The sequence below is a fragment of the Chelonoidis abingdonii genome, chromosome 1, assembly GCF_003597395.2.
Source record: "Chelonoidis abingdonii isolate Lonesome George chromosome 1, CheloAbing_2.0, whole genome shotgun sequence".
Lineage (NCBI taxonomy): Eukaryota > Metazoa > Chordata > Testudines > Testudinidae > Chelonoidis > Chelonoidis abingdonii.
The window spans coordinates 260,191,426-260,211,300 of record NC_133769.1 but is presented as its reverse complement, the minus strand read 5'-3'; the positions used below and the strand labels follow the sequence as shown (position 1 = coordinate 260,211,300).

General features: G+C 39.3%; 1 protein-coding gene across 3 annotated transcripts in view; it reads left to right on the top strand.

Moving 5' to 3' along the window:
* ATP11A (ATPase phospholipid transporting 11A) overlaps positions 1–19,875 on the top strand; it is a 277,946-nt gene that overhangs the window by 215,708 nt on the left and 42,363 nt on the right. For all 3 annotated transcript variants that reach the window (XM_032791846.2, XM_075061482.1, XM_075061483.1), the window contains exons 11-18: positions 2,083–2,233; positions 5,048–5,245; positions 6,519–6,692; positions 10,717–10,880; positions 11,194–11,265; positions 12,790–12,863; positions 13,150–13,253; positions 17,629–17,810. In XM_032791846.2, coding sequence (XP_032647737.1) covers positions 2,083–2,233; positions 5,048–5,245; positions 6,519–6,692; positions 10,717–10,880; positions 11,194–11,265; positions 12,790–12,863; positions 13,150–13,253; positions 17,629–17,810 — 1,119 coding nt within the window. The remainder of the gene's footprint in view (positions 1–2,082; positions 2,234–5,047; positions 5,246–6,518; positions 6,693–10,716; positions 10,881–11,193; positions 11,266–12,789; positions 12,864–13,149; positions 13,254–17,628; positions 17,811–19,875) is intronic.

The following is a 19,875-nucleotide window of genomic DNA, read 5'->3' as shown; positions in this document are numbered from 1 at the left end:
CTCTGCATTCCACCCAGGCGCAGACAGGCGCTCGGTGTTTGCACACCCAGTCATGTGGCGTTTCCTCAAAGGCTTGGAAAAAATTCATCCTCCAACTAAGCCGCCCATGGCTGCATGGGACCTTAACTTGGGTCTCTCCTGCCTTATGGGCCCCCCTTTCAAGCTGCTGGCCTCCTGCTCACTCTTCTCTCTCTCTCTCTCTCTCTCTCCTGGAAGGTCGCCTTCGTAGTGGCCATCACTTCCGCACATCGGGTGTCCGAACTACAGGCTCTCACATGTGAACTGTCCTATACCATTTTTCATAAAGATAAAGTTCAGCTAAGACCTCACCAAGCTTTTCTGCCAAAAGTGGTGTTCTGTTTCCATGTGAGTCAGGATATCTTCCTGCTGGTTTTCTACCCAAAACCACATGCTGACCTTCAGGAATAGCGCCTCCATTCTCTGTTAGAAGGGTCCTCACCTTCTGTATAGACCGAACAAAGCCATTCCATAAAACAACCCAGTTATTTGTCGCCATCATGGAGTGGATGAAAGGCACTCTGGTTTCCTCTCAGTGAATATCTTCGTGGATCACAGAGTGCATTCGTACCTGCTACAACTTGGCAAACGTCCCTCTGCCTGCGGTCACAGCTCACTCCACGAGAGCTCAGGCATCATCAGCAGCCATTCTAGCATGCGTTCCCCTCCAGGAAATCTGCAAGGCTGCCATGTGGGCCTCGGTGCACATCCCACTATGCCATCGTTCAGCACTCTAGGGATGATGTGGCCTTTGGCAGAACGATTCTTCAATCTGCAGTTCTTTGACTCTGACCCCACCTCCAAGGTAAGGCTTGGGAGTCACCTAACAGGAATTGATATGAGCAATCACTCAAAGAAAAAATGGTTACTTACCTTTTCTGCAACTGTTGTTCTTCAAGATGTGTTGCTCATATCTCTTCCATTTCCCCCCTACACCTTCCCCTCTGTCGGAGTAGCCTGCAAGAAGGAACTGAAGTGGGGTCGGGCCGGCAGGGTCTTATATAGAACGCCATATCGGCGCCAGTCCAACGGGTAGCTGCTAGGGAAGAAGTTTCCGATATCCGTGCACGCGGCGTGCACACACCTAACTGAAATAGATATGAGCAACACATCTCAAAGAACAATAGTTACAAAAAGTAACCGTTTTTATTGAAAAGGAAGCCTGTTGCTTCCTGAACACACTGTCATCTGTAAGGGGAGTAGCAGCTAGTGGGCTGATACTGGTTGTCATTTACCAAAGATATCGGGGATTATTATATAGTCTTATTGTACTATCAGCCCCAAACCTTACCCTGGTGGCAGATAGGATGCCTTTGCTTAAGCAAACTATGGTGATCAGCCTGTGTACCTCCTGTTTCCTTTCACAACTGCTAGGAAGGGGTGAAGGAGCTGTTCTTATTGTTAAAGGTGTACAGGTCAGAGCTTTCAGTTCATGCCCATCACTGATGTTAATAACACCATTTTTGTTTTCTTTTGCTTTGAGATGAAAGTTAGGCCTCATCTGCACGAGGAGGTTTTTGCCATTATATTGGTATAGTTATACGAGCAAAATCTTGAGTGTGGATGCAGTTGTATCAGTATAAAAGTGCTTATACCAGTGTAGTTTGTGCTGGTTCAGGGAACTAATATAAGCTCTCCTGGTATAAGGGTAGTTATGCCAATGTAATTGCATCTACACTAGTGCATTTACCAGCATAGTAACATTGGTAAAATGTGTATAAAATCTGGTTTCAGAGTAGCAGCCGTGTTAGTCTGTATCTGCAAAAAGAACAGGAGTACTTGCGGCACCTTAGACATTCTCTAAGGTGCCACAAGTACTCCTGTTCTTTTTGTATAAAATCTGTGATCAAGTTATGCTGGTCAATTTTTAAGTTTAGACCAGGTTTTAGTGATATTATTCTCCGCTGGAGAAATACTGTAGAGAACTGATTTAACATCATAACATTATTAGATTTGTTAAGGAATACTAATTAGATTTAAGGAGCTTCAGTATAAAGTTTTCATAAACTCTGTACATTTTTATATACTAATGAAAGAGTTGTTGTTGTTTTTTGTTTGTTTTAGATCAATGAATGTATTCCTTATTGTATACCTCTGTATTCTGATCAGTAAAGCAGTAATAAATACTACCCTGAAGTATGTCTGGCAGAGTGATCCATTTCGTGATGAACCATGGTATAATCAGAAAACAGAGTCAGAAAGGAAAAGAAACCTGGTATGGAAAATTACTGTGTGTTTGTGTAACATATAATTTTCTCTCAAGATATTCAAGAGTGACACATGTAAAAAATTTTCTTTATAGTATTCTAAATAGAAAAGTGTGGCGGAACATATAGTAACTAGGAAAGTGTAAACTTGCCATTTTTATTTTAGTTCCTCTGAGATTGTTACAGTTCCATTCCACTGTAATCTCAGAATACATGATTGTATGACGTTACGGATAACAGGAAGCCCTGCTCTTGAAGTGTATTATGGGTTGGTGTAGAGTTAGAGAAATGTTTTATTTTTAAAATATTTTTTAAAGCTATTCTATAACATTTTTTAAAAGCTATTTTTTAAAAAGTATATGAAATATTTTTTTCAAGAGGACATCATATTACTGAAAAAGTGTCACTTACCAGACCCATATTGACTGGCTCTGTTAGTTAATGATGCTTCATGGTATGTGTGACATCACAATGGAGACAAACTGGCTAGCATGACTTTAAGAAGATATGAAAAACTAGTTTTTCATATCTGTTACTTTTTGAATGACTCTTTGCCCCCTTGTTTTTTGTGCATTTAGCACACACTAGTTAAAATATATTTCTGAATGTTAAGTGCAGATACAACGCTTGACCATGCTATGCTGATCTGTTGTTTTTGTTCTGTTTGTTAGTTTTTTTAATTCTAAGTCTTTGGATAACATATTTCCATGCTATCCTAAATTCAAATGGAGGTACCCTGCAATCTTTTTGGTTTTATACATTTTCTGTTTCGTTAACACTTGTTTCATGAAAAACTTTTAAGTAGTGCCTTTTAAATAGTATATAGATAATAGTAAAACTGAAAAGTTGAGAGGCTAAAATTGCTACATCAGTTAGAGGAAAGCAAATCCCGTTGGTGCGGTAGCTAATTATTTTAAAAATAAATATTGAATAAATTGTAGTTGTTTGTCTAAAGTAAACATATTAATAAAATAGATGACGGAATGTTAGAAGCTATTGGCAAATTGTGGGATATGATATATTTTTATATGGTAGCTTATGAATAGATCTCTGAAATTTGAGGATGAGCTTCTATTGATTAGAAGTAATTTTGACTGTCTGAGGGGAAACCATTTCAGGACTTCTGAGAATCACTTAAGGGATTACTAGAGCCACTGGATATCTACAGGAAAATTTATAAAATTCACTGGCATTTAGAACAAATCAAGTGAACTTGTTGGATATTTTTTTGGAGTCCTTTCTTTGACTTCTCACCACAATCTCTTTCCAGAGGCCTTCCCATATCATCACCTGTCTCTCTCTTCTCCCTTCTATTCCCCTATAAGAACTGAAACAAAATTCAAATATTTGATACCACATTCCAATGGAACCTGATTCTTGGAGCATGTCCGTTTGAATTAATCCAACTATACTGCATCAAATACAATAGCGAAGTTTTTATACTAAAAGGAACAGCAGTAAAATAGTAAACAGTATTGACATTTTAAATTGGTATGGTCATATACAAAGTTAATGACCCCGAGATGAATGAGGCAGTTTACACCTGTTAGCCCCTCATGCTGTAAAAATGTACCATAAGTGGGACTGTTATATCGTGCCCCACCATGTCTGTCTTATCGGTTCCTGTAGATTGATAAATACAACACTGTCATTGTTCTTTCAGAAGTAGATCTGTGCAACCATAATTTGCAGAATATTTTAATGAAAATTTATCTTGTGAAGAAAACACTTGAAATACCAAAATAGTTTCAGAACACTCTAAATTCACATGTCTCCAGTGATCCTAGTGAAGAGTGACTATCAGTCATGAATTATTTCCCCTGGTCCTTGCTGAGAATACTGGCAGTGCAGTTTGGAAAAGCTTGTATTTTGTCTTTCTGCACTTTAAAATTACGTTTGAGCAAACATCCAGCTTAAAGAGACTATATAGTAATAGTGTTTAGTATTCAGTTGGTACAGTATTAAAAATCCACCTAAATTGAAAGTTTGTGTTTTCTTGTTGCTGGTATTAGTTATTGAGAAATAAGTATTAAACTCTTAGCTCTCAGTTTTGGGCATCATTTTGCAGCCTGTCTTCACATAAATAAATTTTCTTACCAATAAGACTGGATTTTGCAACCTTTACTCCCACAAGTAATACTTGTGTGATCTTAGTAACTGTGATTGCTAGGCTTACTGTTGGGAGTAAAGGTTGCACAATTCAGTCCTTTATTTCTAAATTGCTTAAAAATTGTCATTTATTATCAATGGAGAAAACATTAAAGTAATAATATATACATGTGAATACCTTGCTATTTCATTGAGACAGGGAGGCCCTTTATTTGAAATATGGGAAATGCCTGTAATCTGTACAAATCAGCAAACCTTGTCGCCTTTCCTTGGCATTTTGGTTTTTCTTTTTTGATATTCTGTGAATATTAATTTTTCATCATTCATAGGTAGTCATTCATTTGAAACTCTAGAATTTTGTAATACATAGATATGTAACTTCATTACGAGAATTACAAATTTGGTTTCTCCTTCAAAGCTCTTTCTTCCTCATGCTTGATTAGTAGTGAAGTTAGAATCATAACAGATGTATAAAAATGTGCCAGTTTCTGACTTCACTGTATAGTGAAGCATGGAGAGAAAATGACAGTGATGGAGAAATGCAGAAATGTAAGCTTAGGGTTGACAGTAACTGAGAAGATTTTTTTTTTTAAATGGTTCAACTAAATAGTTTGAAAGACATTTGAAAGATAAACGCGTAAATAACCATTTTAATCTTTTAATTTCCACTGATTAATGAGAAATCAATGTTTTGGTTTTGTTTCTTTTGGCAGATACTTAGAGCATTTACAGACTTCCTTGCATTCATGGTTCTTTTCAACTACATTATTCCTGTATCAATGTATGTCACAGTGGAAATGCAGAAGTTTCTTGGTTCTTATTTCCTCACTTGGGATGAAGAAATGTTTGATGAGGATACAGGTGAAGGACCTCTGGTGAATACTTCTGACCTCAATGAGGAATTAGGACAGGTAAATTCCTCATAGAAGTTCTAATTTATGATAAAAATGTACCAATAGTTTCTAACACTTCAAGAAAAATAACCTAATTATGGTCATTTTGGGCTTTTATAATGAATTTTTTGTCACTTCAAAATGTGCTGTTCGAGATTTGGTCTGGATTTTCAAAAGTGTTCTTCAGTTTTAGATGTCCAACTTGATACCCATAAGGCTCGATTTTCAGAGATACTGACCACCCAATCAGTGGAAGGTTGGTGAGAATTGTAGGTGCTCAGAGCCTCTGAAGTTCAGGTCTGAGGTTTGTCAAGTTGTGCATCCAAACTTAGTGGACTTCGTTGTATGCAGTGTTGTTGTGGCCATGTCAGTTCCAGGGTATTGGTGAGGTAATAAATACCTTCTGTTGGATCAACTTAGTTCTTTTAACATGTGTGATAATTTCAAAGGCTTTTAAACATTATGATTAATAGTAATTGGGAGAAGTATTGCTTAACCAATTATTAACATCATTAGTTTAAATGATATATTTGGCACGGCTTGCTGTCAGTTACTCAAAAAAAAAACAAAAAACCCACCCCACTTTTAAGCTGTTATAGTAGTCTGACATATCAGTTGTCCCTGCTAGAGGTCATGTTTCATTTTCTTTTTACCACAGTGGGTTTTGAATTCCATGAAGCTCTATGGAAGGTAAAATAAAAATTAATGTTCAGGTGAAGAGTGCAGTTGCTAGACCTACACTGTAACACTATAACTATGTTTTGTCTGTTTTTGCATAATTGCTATGGTCCAGATTCTGATTTTACAAATCACTTACATACACATTAGTATGTAATGCTTGAATAATTCTGTTGACATCATTGTAGTCACTCTGGATTTACATTGGTATAACTATAATCAAAATCTGGGCTTATGCATCAGATATCAAGTCATTGACAGGTGTAAGCCATGTGCAACCTGTTTCCAGAAATAGCTCTTGCAGATAAGGGATTTAACATGGGAAAGGAGGAGGATGGAACTGAGAAAAATGGATTAAGTGCTTCACTTCTGTCTCACATACATTCTTTGTCAGGTGAAACTTAGTTCTGCAGCTGTCTCATGTACTGTAGAACCTTTCAGGTGCTGCCTGTATTTGACAAAAGTTGACACCCCAGAGGACGCTATTGTGTTCTTCTTTGTTGAGGACCAGCAGCTAAGAGCTTGAAAATTATACAACTTGAGTTATGAACAGAGACATTCTCAGTGTCTGACAATATATTCAGTTCTCTTTAATTAATTTATTTCTTTTCAGGTTGAGTATGTCTTCACAGATAAAACGGGAACGTTAACTGAGAACAATATGGAATTCATAGAATGCTGCATTGAAGGGCATGTTTATATACCTCATGTCATCTGTAATGGGCAAATCCTCCATGATTGTACAGGCATTGATATGATCGACTCTTCTCCAGGAGGAAGCGGGAAAGTACGATGCTTCCTTAAAAAAAAAAAAATATATGAAAATGAACTGATCTTTATGTTGGAAAGAAAGCTATAAATATAATGTCCCAGAGATTTTAGTAGACTAAGTAGTTTCTGGTGGAAATGTATCACAGCATAAATATTTTCCTCTTGTAGTTTAGTCTAAGGGTGTGTTTACACTGGAAACTTCAAAGTACTGCAGGGGGAACACTCCCCCGGCAGCACTTTAAAGTGCGAGTGTGGTTGCGCGTGAGCACTGGGAGAGAAATCTCTCAGCTCTCCTGGTAATCCCTCCCTGAGGGAATTAGCTTCGAGCTCTGGAAGCATGGCTCCCAGCACTCGGAGCCTGTCCACACTAGTGCTTTAAAGCGCTCAGACTTGCTGTGCTAAGGGGGGTGATTTTTCACCCCCCGAGCCAGCAAGGTAAAGGACTATAAAATGTAAATGTAGACAAGCCCTAAGGGATTTATTTGCTTACCAAGAAATGTCCAAGAGAATCCACTTTATAAAATTGTAAAATATCATTAAATGAAAACTAAAATATGAAACTTTACCAAGTTAATAGCTAAACATCTATAATAAGTTAGTTGACTGATTAAAGTAGAAATCTGTCATGATAGTATAAGACAAAAACTATGATAAAAGGGAAAAATGGGTGCTAAGCGCATATTATATAGCCTTCATAAATTTAAAATAGTGCAAAATGGTGCCTTTTTAAGTTTTATTTGCTGTAATTCTGTAGCCTAGAGGTTTTTATCCTTGAAGTTGTGATCTCACTGTTGGTTGTGAAGCTTTTTTCTGGGTGACTCAATTCTCTGCACAGTTGCAGTTTTTCCTTTGCAGAAAAAAGGGACAGACTCCAAAGTGTAATTAGAGCACAGGCTGCAATTCTTCTTTGGCTTAACTTAGCAACCTTCATTGGGATAAAACAGAACCCCAACCAACTGCCCAGGAACTAGCAGTTACCTCTTTGGTGTGGTTCCCAAGCTGCTCTCAGAGAGGCCTAAGATACATAAAGAGAGGCTGTCTTTAGTCAATCCCTGCAACTGACTTTAAAGATTTAGCCCCAGCTCCCAAAATCCCCTACCAAAGCATCCCTTGTATGAGCAACCAGCAAGGGGCTGTTGCAAGCTATGCAGGACGCTGAAGTCTACACACCCATCTGACAACACTGAGGGTACGTCTACACTACAGAATTATTCCGATTTTACATAGACCGGTTTTGTAAAATAGATTGTATAAAGTCGAGTGCACGTGGCCACACAAAGCACAATAATTCGGCGGTGTGCGTCCATGTATCGAGGCTAGCGTCGATTTCTGGAGCGTTGCACTGTGGGTAGCTATCCCGTAGCAATCCCATAGTTCCCACAGTCTCCCCCGCCCATTGGAATTCTGGATGAGGAATCCCAGTGCATGATGATTGCAAAAAAACAGTGTCACGGTGATTCTGGGTAAATGTCATCCACTAATTCCTTCCTCCATGAAGAGCAACCGGCAGCAATCTTTTGCGCCCTTTTTCCCTGGACTCTTTCCTGGGAGACACCATGCATGGCAACCATGAAGCCCGTTTGGCTTTCACGTCACCGTATGTGTAATGGATTCGCGCTGACCAATGCCAGTCACTGGCAGTGCTACACAGCAGCATTCACTTTGGCCTTTTGCATGTAGCAGAGATGGTTATATCCATTTGTACCATCTGCTGCTTGTTTGATCATGGGTTCCTGGCATGGCCTTCGCTGAAGTTGGCTGGGGCGCAAGACAAAAATGGAATGGATCTCCCGGAATCATTCCCTCCTTTTGTTTTATCTAAAAATTAAGAGTCAGTCACTGCCCTGAAATGGGGCAAGTTACTTAAGGAGCAAAGTGCATCAAGAGAACCAGAGGAGCACAGCCGCTCTGTCACATCCAAGAAATGGATGAGGCTGATGCCATTCTAGGGGGTGCCCTGCACCAACCCACCTGTTCCTTCCCTTCTCCCCCAACCCTTCTGGGCTTACGATGCAAGTGTCCCCCCATTTGTTGTGTGAACTTAATAAAAAATGCCATGAACAAAAACCTTACTTTCTAGTGAGAAAAATGAGGGGAGACGCATCCCCGCTGCTATGATAGTCCAGGCAGTACAAATCTTTTCCTATAGACATAAAGGGGGGGGGCTGATGGAGTTCAAGACCCAGTTGCAATGACTGAGGACCAGATTACAGGCCGTCTGCTACCATCTGCCGAGAATACTGATCATTCCTCATTTTCACCCAGGCGCAAATACACAAAGCACGACCTCACCTGTATTGCCAGCCAGGAGCACTCACGGATGTGACGGGAGCTATCACTCCTCTTTTACAGTGTACGTCTGCACCGGGTTAAAGTGAGGGAGAGATGCTGCTGCTCAGTGCCGCAGCACTGCGTCTACCAGAGCAGCATTGCAGTAAGCATAGGGTCACAAAAAAATCAAGAACGACTTTTTTCCCTTTTCTTTCACGCGGGGGAGGGGGTGTAAAATGGAGATATACCCTGAATCACCCCAGACAATGTGTTTGACCCTACAGGCATTGGGAGCTCAGCCAAAAATGCAAATACTTTTCGGAGACTGCTGTGGACTGTGGGATAGCTGGAGTCCTCAGTCCCTCCCCTCCCTCCCTCCATGAGCGTCCATTTGATTCTTTGGCTTTCCATTATGCATGTCATGCAGCACTGTGCTGTGGACTCTGTATCATATAGCCTGGAGATTTTTTTCAAATGCTTTGGCATTTTGTCTTCTGTAACGGAGCTCAGATAGAACAGATTTGTCTTCCCATACATCAGTCAGATCCACTATCTCCCGTACAGTCCATGCTGGAGCTCTTTTGGATTTGGGACTGCATCACCACCCATGCTGATCAGAGCTCCACTTTGGGCAAACAGGAAATGCAATTCAAATGTTCGCAGGGCTTTTCCTGTCTACCTGGCCAATGCATCCGAGTTCAGATCGCTTTCCAGAGCGGTCACAGTGGTGCACTGTGGGATACCGCCCGGAGGCCAATACCGTCGATTTGTGGCCACACTAACCTTAATCCGACATGGCAATACCGATTTCAGCGCTACTCCTCTCCTCAGGGAAGAGTACAGAAACCGGTTTAAAGAGCTCTTTATATCGATGTTAAAGGCCTCGTTGTGTGGACAGGTGCAGGGTTAAATTGGTTTAACGCTGCTAAGTTCGGTTTAAACGCGTAGTGTAGACCAGGCCCAAAGGTCCAGACCCAATGCTTTTCTGGCTCTCAGCTTAGATTTAAGACCCCTAAAAACATGCTCTGCTATTGTACTGTAAACACCTGTCAGAGTTGCAACAGAACAGTCAGAAACTCACCCCTCAGAAAGACCTGGGTGCTGAGAGAAAGTTTATCATGTCACTCATGTCCTGTCTACTCCCTACAGGAGTATATTCCACAGGCATCTGCCTGAGAATCAGGGCAAGCCTCTCTCTACTCTCCTTACCTTTAGCCTGCTGCTTGCAGCCCCTTACCCTGAGAATCCTATATAATGTGTGTTCCTTCCCCTGTCCCAGGGACTCCCGCAGGAACCTTCCTGCAACCTGCACCTATCCGTCCTGCTCCTTTTAAGATTACACTTCTGTCTGAGAGTTGCATATGAAATAGGCTATTTCCCTTGATCCAAGAATTCTTAACAGGAATCGTCTTACTCCCTGCTGCTCTCCTGAGCTGCTTGCTGGCTTTTAGGAGGACCAGATAATCTTCAAGCTGTCACCTGATCCTGGCTTTATGACATCATTTAGGAGGAAGCTTGATTAGTCACAGGTAGGGCTAGCTTCCAATTCCTAGTAAAGAATTAGCCACCATGTGAGACTGTATCACCTATCAAAAATATTCATAATTGGTTTTAGGTACAAGCCCAAATCAAATAAGTGGTTCCAATCTCCTACAAAACAGAATAATTTAGAAGGAAGATTAGGTTTTCTTTTGTTTTTGTTTTCATTTTTCTTATCCCTTTTCAGAGTAATACCGTATAACGACAATAGTTTCCTTTTTATTTATTAGGAGAGAGAGGAGCTATTTTTTCAGGCACTTTGTCTTTGTCACACTGTTCAAGTGAAAGAGGATGACAATATAGATGGATTAAAGAGAGCCCAATTGTCCGGAAGGTCTTGTGTGTATATATCATCATCACCTGATGAAGTTGCTTTAGTTGAAGGAATACAGAGGTATGTGTGTAATTTGATAGTTTTTAGGTCTCCAAAATAATTTTGAATATGGATATTCAGTTAATTGAAGCTGAAAATATATTTCAGCAGAGAAATATTATTAAAAGGCAAATTTACAGAATCATATAAACGTGATGTTTACTATCATGGCTAAGGATTACTACTGTATGCTGAGAAGAATGAAATCAAAACAAGGTATTTCTATTTCAGAAGCTAAAGTTAATTCTTAAGTACTTACAACACGGTAAACTGCGTAATTATGAATGTATTACTTGTAATCTCTTCTTGTCTGAATTTGCATTCAAATTTGCAGGCTTGGTTACACATATTTAAGGCTGAAGGACAACTTTATGGAAATTTTAAATCCAAAAAATGATATTGAGAGGTGAGTGGTTGTGGAAACGTAAACTGGTTGGGACTGAGGAAATGAATTTTATCAATAGTGTATACAGCAATTTTTTCTTTCCTTAAGTATATTCATTTGTAAACCAAAAACTGTGAGAAATAATAATCCACTTAGTAGAAGAAGGTTAATGCTTTACTGATAGTTACAGTTTACAGGAATTCTTGTTTTCTGTTTTCACTTACTCTGACAGTTTGAGAAACTATGTAATGGGAAAAATGGGAAAACAGCAAAAGTATAACAAGATAGTCCAAGGCAAAATGGTCTTTTTATGGTATAGAAAAATTAATATGGCTTCATCTGTTTCCATTTTTTTTTTAAACAATCCTATTTAATTTAATGGAGAATTATCTCTCTGCTGGAAAATCATTTAGATGGTTCAAGTAATTTACAGAAAGGATACTCTAGTTTGCTAAATTCTCTGGGACTGTAGAATAAATTCTGTAGATCCTTTTTTTGAGTAAAATTTTCAAAAGCACTTACATCCTGTTAACTTTCTGTGGGATTTAAGTGCTTTTGAAAATGTTAATCTATATTTGTATAGTACCCCATTGGTTTCATTCCTGTTAAGTAACATAAGACTCTGATATTTATAGCTAAATTTGTAAGCAAATGGAGGCACAGTAATAATTTGGCAGTTGAAGTATGGAAGTACTAAAAAATACTTGGAACTTACTCCACTGTTCATTGCATTTTGCAATCATAAGCCTGATTCAGTTTCCTGCTAGATTTGTACCATTGACTTCAAACAAAAGTAGTATTGTGGCCTTATGTAGATTTTTTTTTTTAAAGTCCAGACTCTAATAACATAGAACTGAGTAAATTCTCTGATTAAACAAGTGAAAACAATATGATGTAGTCTGTCTAATGATTAGAGCATTTTTCTTGAGTAAAATATTTACGGAGAAGGGCCTTTCAGAGATCAGAACTTGGGTTAAAGATATGTTTATATTGAAAAAAAATTGGGACTCTTTACTTCATAAAAAAAAATAGTAAAAAGGGACCTGATAAAATACATTAAATGAATGGTATGGAGAAGGTAGAGGGGAATATTGGTGTTGGGTGGGGATTTATTCGGGTTAGGAGTGTCATTTCCCTTTGGAGAAAACAAGAATATTCAGTGTTATAATAAATTTTAAAAATCCTAAAACATCTGACGGTTATAAACCCTCATACTTCAAGACATAAGACAACCTCTAGCTATTGGGGACTAGAAGAAAACTTTCCTTGTGGGTAGTATATTCCATATCCCTGTGTTACAGGGTTTCTTTCATCTTCCTCTGGGTACTGGCTGCTGTCAGTGACTGGATACTGGACTCCATCATGCAGTCATTATCCAGCCAAAACTCCTGGTCTAGTTGCCAGGGGGCTCACCCATTTTTCCTTAACTGACTGCGTCTTACTTTGTTCAATGTGGCAGAACTTACAAATGATTATCTAGGATTAGCTTAGCTATGTGAAAAAACAGGCTTACTTCAAAACGTTTTTTTTTTTTCTCTCTTTCAGGTTTGAATTGTTAGAGATGTTGAGTTTTGATTCTGTAAGGAGGCGAATGAGTGTGATTGTTCGATCAGTGGCAGGTAGAAATATCATGTCCTGAATTTGGTTTGCTTTTGGGGGAGGGGGTTAGTGGTTTGTGATCTTTGTCTTGATTTTGAATTCAACTGGGTCTCACCAGAGTGTTCTTTTCTTTATGCTTTGCTCTTTCTGCTCTTTCAGTGATGCTTTGGAATTTTAAGATGGTAATTAGCACTCTCAGAACAATGTATGTCTGAAGAAACTGTCTAAAGATATTTGACCTGATTTAAAAAAAAGTTGAGAAAATAAATTGTAACCATTTTAAACTTTGTATTTTGTCTCTTTTAGGTGACATTTTTCTCTTTTGTAAGGGAGCAGATTCGTCTATATTTCCTAGAGTTACAGAAGGCAAAATAGACCAAATACGATCAAGAGTTGAGCGCAATGCAGTGGTAAGATTAAATATTAAATGGTATTTCCTGGTCCTGCGTTGTATACCAAAATGGGGAGGAGGATTCAGGGAGCCTCCACCGCTGTGCCAGACCTGGACGCAGCTACAGTCCTTCTGAGTGCAAGGATGACTCTTCATCATAGCCCCTGTAGCAGTAGCTGCCAACAAAAGTGAGCCCCCTCTCTCCTCTGCACCCTTTCCTCTGAGGGATGATTTTGCCTCAGTGCCTAATAAACACTAAGAACCCCTATTCTGAAGGATATTTACAAGCTAATTATGTGGTGAGGCTAATCTAGAACTAGTTAATTAGCAGTGTGAGGTGAGGTTTTTAAAAAGTGCTGAACTTTGGCCTAACTCTTCCCCACTGAAGTCAATGGTAAAACTCCTATTGAAAATCCCACCCCCACTTTCAGTCTCCAGCATTGGCATCTGATAGTTTTACTGGCTTTAGATTACTTCACAAGATCTCCTGAGAGAGAAACCATTAGAACATAATTTAGCTGTAAATGTTCTTGTTATGAGGAAGCAATACAACAACATACATTTTTTGCTCACTAAAAAGGAAGTATGAGCTTGCTTGATTCCTTTGGGGAAAATATCTAACTTGGTTACTTGAAAGATAGGATTAGGGGTTATAAATACTTGTCTCATATGACATTAAAAAAACAACAAAAGCTATTTAAATAAATTATTATCTCTTTTAAAATAAGATAGCATCGATTGGCATCAAATACTGAGACTGAAAACAGGTATTACTACAGAAAGTGAAGAAATGTCCATCCATGTTATCTGCTGTTTTAGAGGAAAGCTGGATTTCCTCTTTAAAACTCTTTCCCAGAGCACATTACTAAGCTTTACTATATAAAATAGCTTTCTCCCCTGTGAGAGGATGGTTATTTAGAGGTGGAAGAAGCTCTTGCAGTTTCATTAGCAATTTAATATACTATATCCATCCAAATTCTGGAAGAGTCTGAGAGAGAATCAAGACCATCAGCCTCAATATTTCTTCATCCTGGATAATTGCATTTATGACAAATTCTTAAATATAGCAGCTTCTGCAAGAGCATACAGGCAGCAAATTGGCTCACATGCTATGATAAATGATAGGTATCTCATAGATGTCCTGATGATTGTCCTTTTTGGATTGTGTATAAGTAACTTTGTAGAGAGCAGGTTTGTCTTTATTTTGCTTGATTAATCTTCCATAATAACATTAAATACCACTTAAAATATATTCCCTCTGACAACATAATTTAACTGAGAAATAAAACGCTTCCTTATTCTAATATAGTCCATAGTACAAAAGTTTGAACCAACATGAAAGGTCATTGCTGGAATCTAGTCTTAGCAGTCAACTAAACTGGAACAGTTAAACTGAATCATGTTTTCAATATTGATCTGGTCCTTTCCCTCTCTATTGAAAGATTACTAAAACTATATTATTCATTTTGTCATGTAGACTTTACTGACTTACATTAAAATAACACTTCAGATTCTGTGTCCAGGACAATATACTGCTAGGGAAAATGGAAGATTTTTACAAGAAGCAAGTTCAATTTATCAATATAATCTCAAAATTAGTTGCCCAAATTGTTGTGACTGGAAGGAGTAAAATTATTAGAGCCTCATCTCAAGCTAACTTCTTCAAACAGTGGCTATTAATGTGTGCTGTCTCAAAGTGGTGAACTAAATTGAGAGGTGATTGTAGTTGTTAATTGCAAAATACCAAAAGTACCAAAAATAAAGAGGATTCTATGATCGGTACAAATGTATAATCTAAGTTGATGGGCAAAGCGCTACAACCATAAACTGTCCAGGCTTTAACCAGGGGAAGATTAGCCTAAAACATTCAGATTAGGAGCTAGGATTTTCTGATTTACTAAAGCAAAGTACAGTAACACCAAGGGCAAGACCTGCGGTCCTTCCATTTCCAATTAACTGACTTGCTCTTCTGTCCAAAAAAGACGATTCTGTTGATCTAACAAAGCAAAAAAAATAAAATTCATTTTCTTCTGTTTATGCATTATGTTCATTTTTAGGTAAAATTCACCTTTGTGCAGAGAGCCAGCATCAAGACCTGTACATGGGTTATGTGGCATTTAATGCATTGGCCTTGTTCTGATCATCTTCACAGGGAGGAATTTCATCCTCTTATGTATATGTTCCCTTCCAAAAATGGAAAAATGTTGTTTCCTCTTTAAAAACTGAATTCAGTCATCTTTGACAACTGGGTTCTGGGCACTGGCTCAGATGAGTTAATCACTTTATTAATAAACATTCTTGGCTTTGTTCCTCGTGGCTCCTTATGGTCATAATTAAAAAAGAGCACATTGCCCTTCTTATTTATACATAGGCTACCTACCTTCTGTTTCAGTAAATTCTACTCATGGATTAAAATATATAAAGCCAAAATGGTAACAGAGGTAGGTTATGTTATAGAGCAGAATCGTCCGGTAATGCCTATCAAACTGTAAGAGACTTGTTTATATTTATTTGTCAGTTAGATTCATGGGAAATTCCTTTAAGTGTTCAGGTTACATTAAAGGTACTATTTAACAGTACAAAGGTAACTTACAATGATAGTTTGTCATAAATAGCACTATTGTTTCTAAGGGTATGTAAACCAGTTCAGATCAAATCTGAAGTAATCCAGACCAAATTAATATACTCAAATCTGTGCTTCCTGGTCATGATCAAAATAGAAAGTGGAAACACCAAATTACTAGGAGTATGATAATTACTACTCTTGCAGTACTGTTCTGTGGAGAGCAATATCCATATCTCAAGTCTGGAAGTGTTGGTGATCAAGTGAAATCCTGTTGCCTTAAAATTTCCAACTCATTTTTGGTGATTGTTGCTTGTTTTTATCCTTGGCACTGTGCTCTGCTATTTCAGCGAGTGGAAGGATATGATCTAGGTCAGGGTTCTCAACCTTTTTCTTTCGGAGGACCCCACCAACATGCAAAAACTCCAAGGCCCAGCTGGGGGCAGAGGGAGACCTCAGAGCTCTGGGCTTCCGCTGCTGAGCCAGGGGGGTTCAGAACTTCCACCTCAGTGGGTGCCAGGACTCAGGGCTCCAAGCTTCAGCCGTAGGCCTCGGTCAGTCTAATGCCAGCTTTGCTTCATGGACCCCCTGAAACTGCCTCTCGATCCCCCAGGGGACTACAGACCTGCAGTTGAGAACCATTGATCTAGGTGTTGTGGGCAGTCATCGGGATGCTTACAGTACTATTCATCAGCAGTAGAAGCCACAAGCCATTACAAAAATATAGTAGTACTCAACCCCTGCAGTAGTGCAGTGTGAAAGTGAATGCATGATATTTACACACAGTGAAATGCTTTACTGCTAGTCCTGAAATTCAGCTATGGCATTGCAGCAGGGCTCTTTTCAAGTTCCAATATTGAATTGAAATAAAAATGGAATGCTCTCGCACTCTCTCTCCTGCCTTTTCACTCTGTGATCACTACCCTCTCTAACATGGGCTTCTGTTATTCTTTCCTTTCTTGGGTCTCCTGCCTCACTGTTTTTTTTTCAGAGGATCATCTTCCCTTCTCCATTTCTATAAGTGTTGACCAGAATCTGCCATAGGTTCCCTCCTTTTCTCCTTCTACACTTACTCTCTCAGTGATCTTGTTGACTCCTATGATGTCTTATCATCTCTGTGCTGATGTCTTGTCAGATCTATCTGTTTATTCCAGACCTCACCCCTTCGTCTAGGTTCATATATTTTTACCTCTCATCCTGATATCTTCTCTTGAATGTCATAGTACTTATTTTAAATTAAGTATGGCAAAAACTGAATTTTTCATCATTCCCTCAACACTTCCAATCTTTCTCTGTTTCCATTGATAACTCCACTGTCCTCCCCATCTCTCTAACTGGAAATTTTGGCGGTTTTTTGGCACTTCCTTATTTCTCTCTTCAACTCTCAGACTGTCCAGCAATCTACAACTGTAATTAACTTTTCTTGCTATTTTTACCATGTCCCTTAATTGGTTCTTTGTCTCTTTCTGTGTAAAGTTAAAAACTTTTGTCACTGAAAGCTTGAGAGAACTCCTGCCTACGCATGTTACTTATCTTCTTGACCCTCTCCACCTTGTACTTTGCAATCCGCCTACTCTTAACTGCTGATTGTTCCCGCCTACTTATTCCTCAGACTAAAATTACCTCTCCCTGTAATGTATCAAGCACCTTCAGTCATCTTCAAATGTTATAATAGAGCCCTAAACAGATATTGAGGAACCAAAAAGGGACTGTTCACATTAATCATAAATATTAGATTATATTAATTGCTTCTGTTTTCAGAAATTTTCTTAATGGTGTTTAAGACTTTTATACTATAAATATTGTTCTTTGTTTTTATCATATTTTTTAGGAGGGACTGCGAACACTGTGTGTTGCATATAAAAAGTTCACACGCAAAGAGTATGATAGTGTGTGCAAACTGCTTCAGAATGCAAAGCTAGCCCTTCATGATCAGGAAAAGAAACTGGCAGAGGCATATGAACAGATAGAGAAAGATCTTATTTTGCTTGGTGCTACAGCTGTTGAGGACCAGTAAGTATGTTGTTTTGACTGTGTTGAATGATGTGATAAATGGGAAGATGTGCCTATTATCAGAGGCATTGAACCAGATGTGCAATAATTATACCTCCTTTTTTGTATTAGGCACAAATCTCTTTATTTGTATCAATCTCTTACAAATTAGCTAACTACATTCTCAGTTATGCATAATAAGTACACAGAAATCAGTATTTTCAGATAATGTGTTGCAAATTATTACTTTTACTACTATGTTTCTGACTAGGATCTACTACAAATAAAAATGTTAAGTATGGCTTATTTCTTTCAGTCATAGACACCATACTAAAATAAAACTTTGAAGACTAACATGTCCTGAATATTACCCAAATATCTCTATACTCATTTTATTTGAGTCACAAATGGTAATGAACATTTTGGTTTATATCAAAGTCAGCATATTCCTAGAATTGTTAATCATACTGTACTATATATTCTCACATAGACCATGATTAAGGTTGCATGATCTACCTTAATTCTGGCATTTCCTGAGTTTGGAGTGCTTAGCTTTGCAATAATAATATTCTTTTAATTTCCTTTTAATAGAGTTTATATAAAATCTCACTCCATGCAGAAAAGCGCATACAAAACTCAGCAAGATTAGGTCTGCTCGGAAGACATTGCTTCGACTTCTTCATTTGTCACTAGTTCTGGCTATGATGACTGTGGAGCCCCAGGGGAACAAAAAAGCGAATCTCACACTTTTGGGGACAGCACTGATGTGTAACGGGGCTCAGTGGTATTCCTGTGTACCCTTCATCTGCTAGAGGGAAGATCATGGAGAAGCAAGTCTTTCAGATGGGAAGTCTGAGGAAATGAAGGGAGAATCTTTAGGGTTTGTGAGGGGAGCAAAAGATACACTTACTGGGTGCTGTGAGGGACATGTGTGTGTCTGATTTTTATCACCCAGCAACTTAGATATTTTATTTTTTTAACACAACTAATTGAAGATACTGGATGTGTTTTGTGTCTGTACGTGCCCTGGATCTGGTGAGATGAAACATCCTATTCTTAAAGTAATAAAGATGAAAGCAGAAACCTTTGAGTAGCTTGAAAATGGCAAGACACATTACTTATAACATGCTGATCTTTGTCTTTAAGTATTTTCAGATTCCCAGCTATGATTTTCATCACATTAGAAACTTCTTGTGTCTAAAACCTTTTACTGAAATACTGTTAGTGTTATGGAAACCTTTTATTCTTCTTCGAGTGATTGCTCATATCCATTCCATTTAGGTGTGTGCGCGCCGCGTGCACAGCCGTCGGAGAAACTTTTACCCTAGCAACGCTCAGCGGGTCGGCTGGGCGCCCCCTGGAGTGGCGCCCGCGGCGCCACCATGGGCCGCAAATCCCAGCCGACCGCCACTTCAGTTCTTTTACGCCGTGTCGTCTTGGAACAGTGGAGTGCAGTTTACCTGACCTCCGCATTTTCCTAGATCGCCTCGTTTTTTGGTTCTTTGTTACTTATCGTTCTGTTTTACTAGTTAATTAGTTATTGACAGTTTAACGTTATAGTTGTTAGTGTTTTTGTTAGTAACAGTTTCGCGGGGCCTGGGGCTTCCCCTACCCCGCGCCCGGTTACGTAGCCATGCCTGGCTCGCCGGGCTTTAAGCAGTGTTCGGCCTGCAATAGGCCAATGCCGACAGGAATCCCATGATCCTGTCTTAAGTGCCTTGGGATCGCACTTACTTCGAAGTGCCCCATTTGCAAGGATTAAGCACGCTGAAGAAGAGCGGCGCTAGACTCCGGCAGCTCCTATGGAAGCGGCACTAGCACCTCGCCGCACCGAGTACTAGCCAGCAAGTGATGACGCCGCCCCCTTGGCACCGACACATCAGCATCGCGAAGGTTCCTCGACACCGGGCGCAACGACGCGAAGGAAGCCCCACGCCGCTCCCTCTCTCCGAAGGTCCGAGTCGGCAGCCTGGACCAGCTCCTCTACGCGCCGCACCGCAGGCAGAGACTGCAACAAGGCAGACTGCCCGGCACGCCCGGTTGCGCGCGCCGCCTAAACCGGCCCCTTGACTCCAAGCCCCATGGG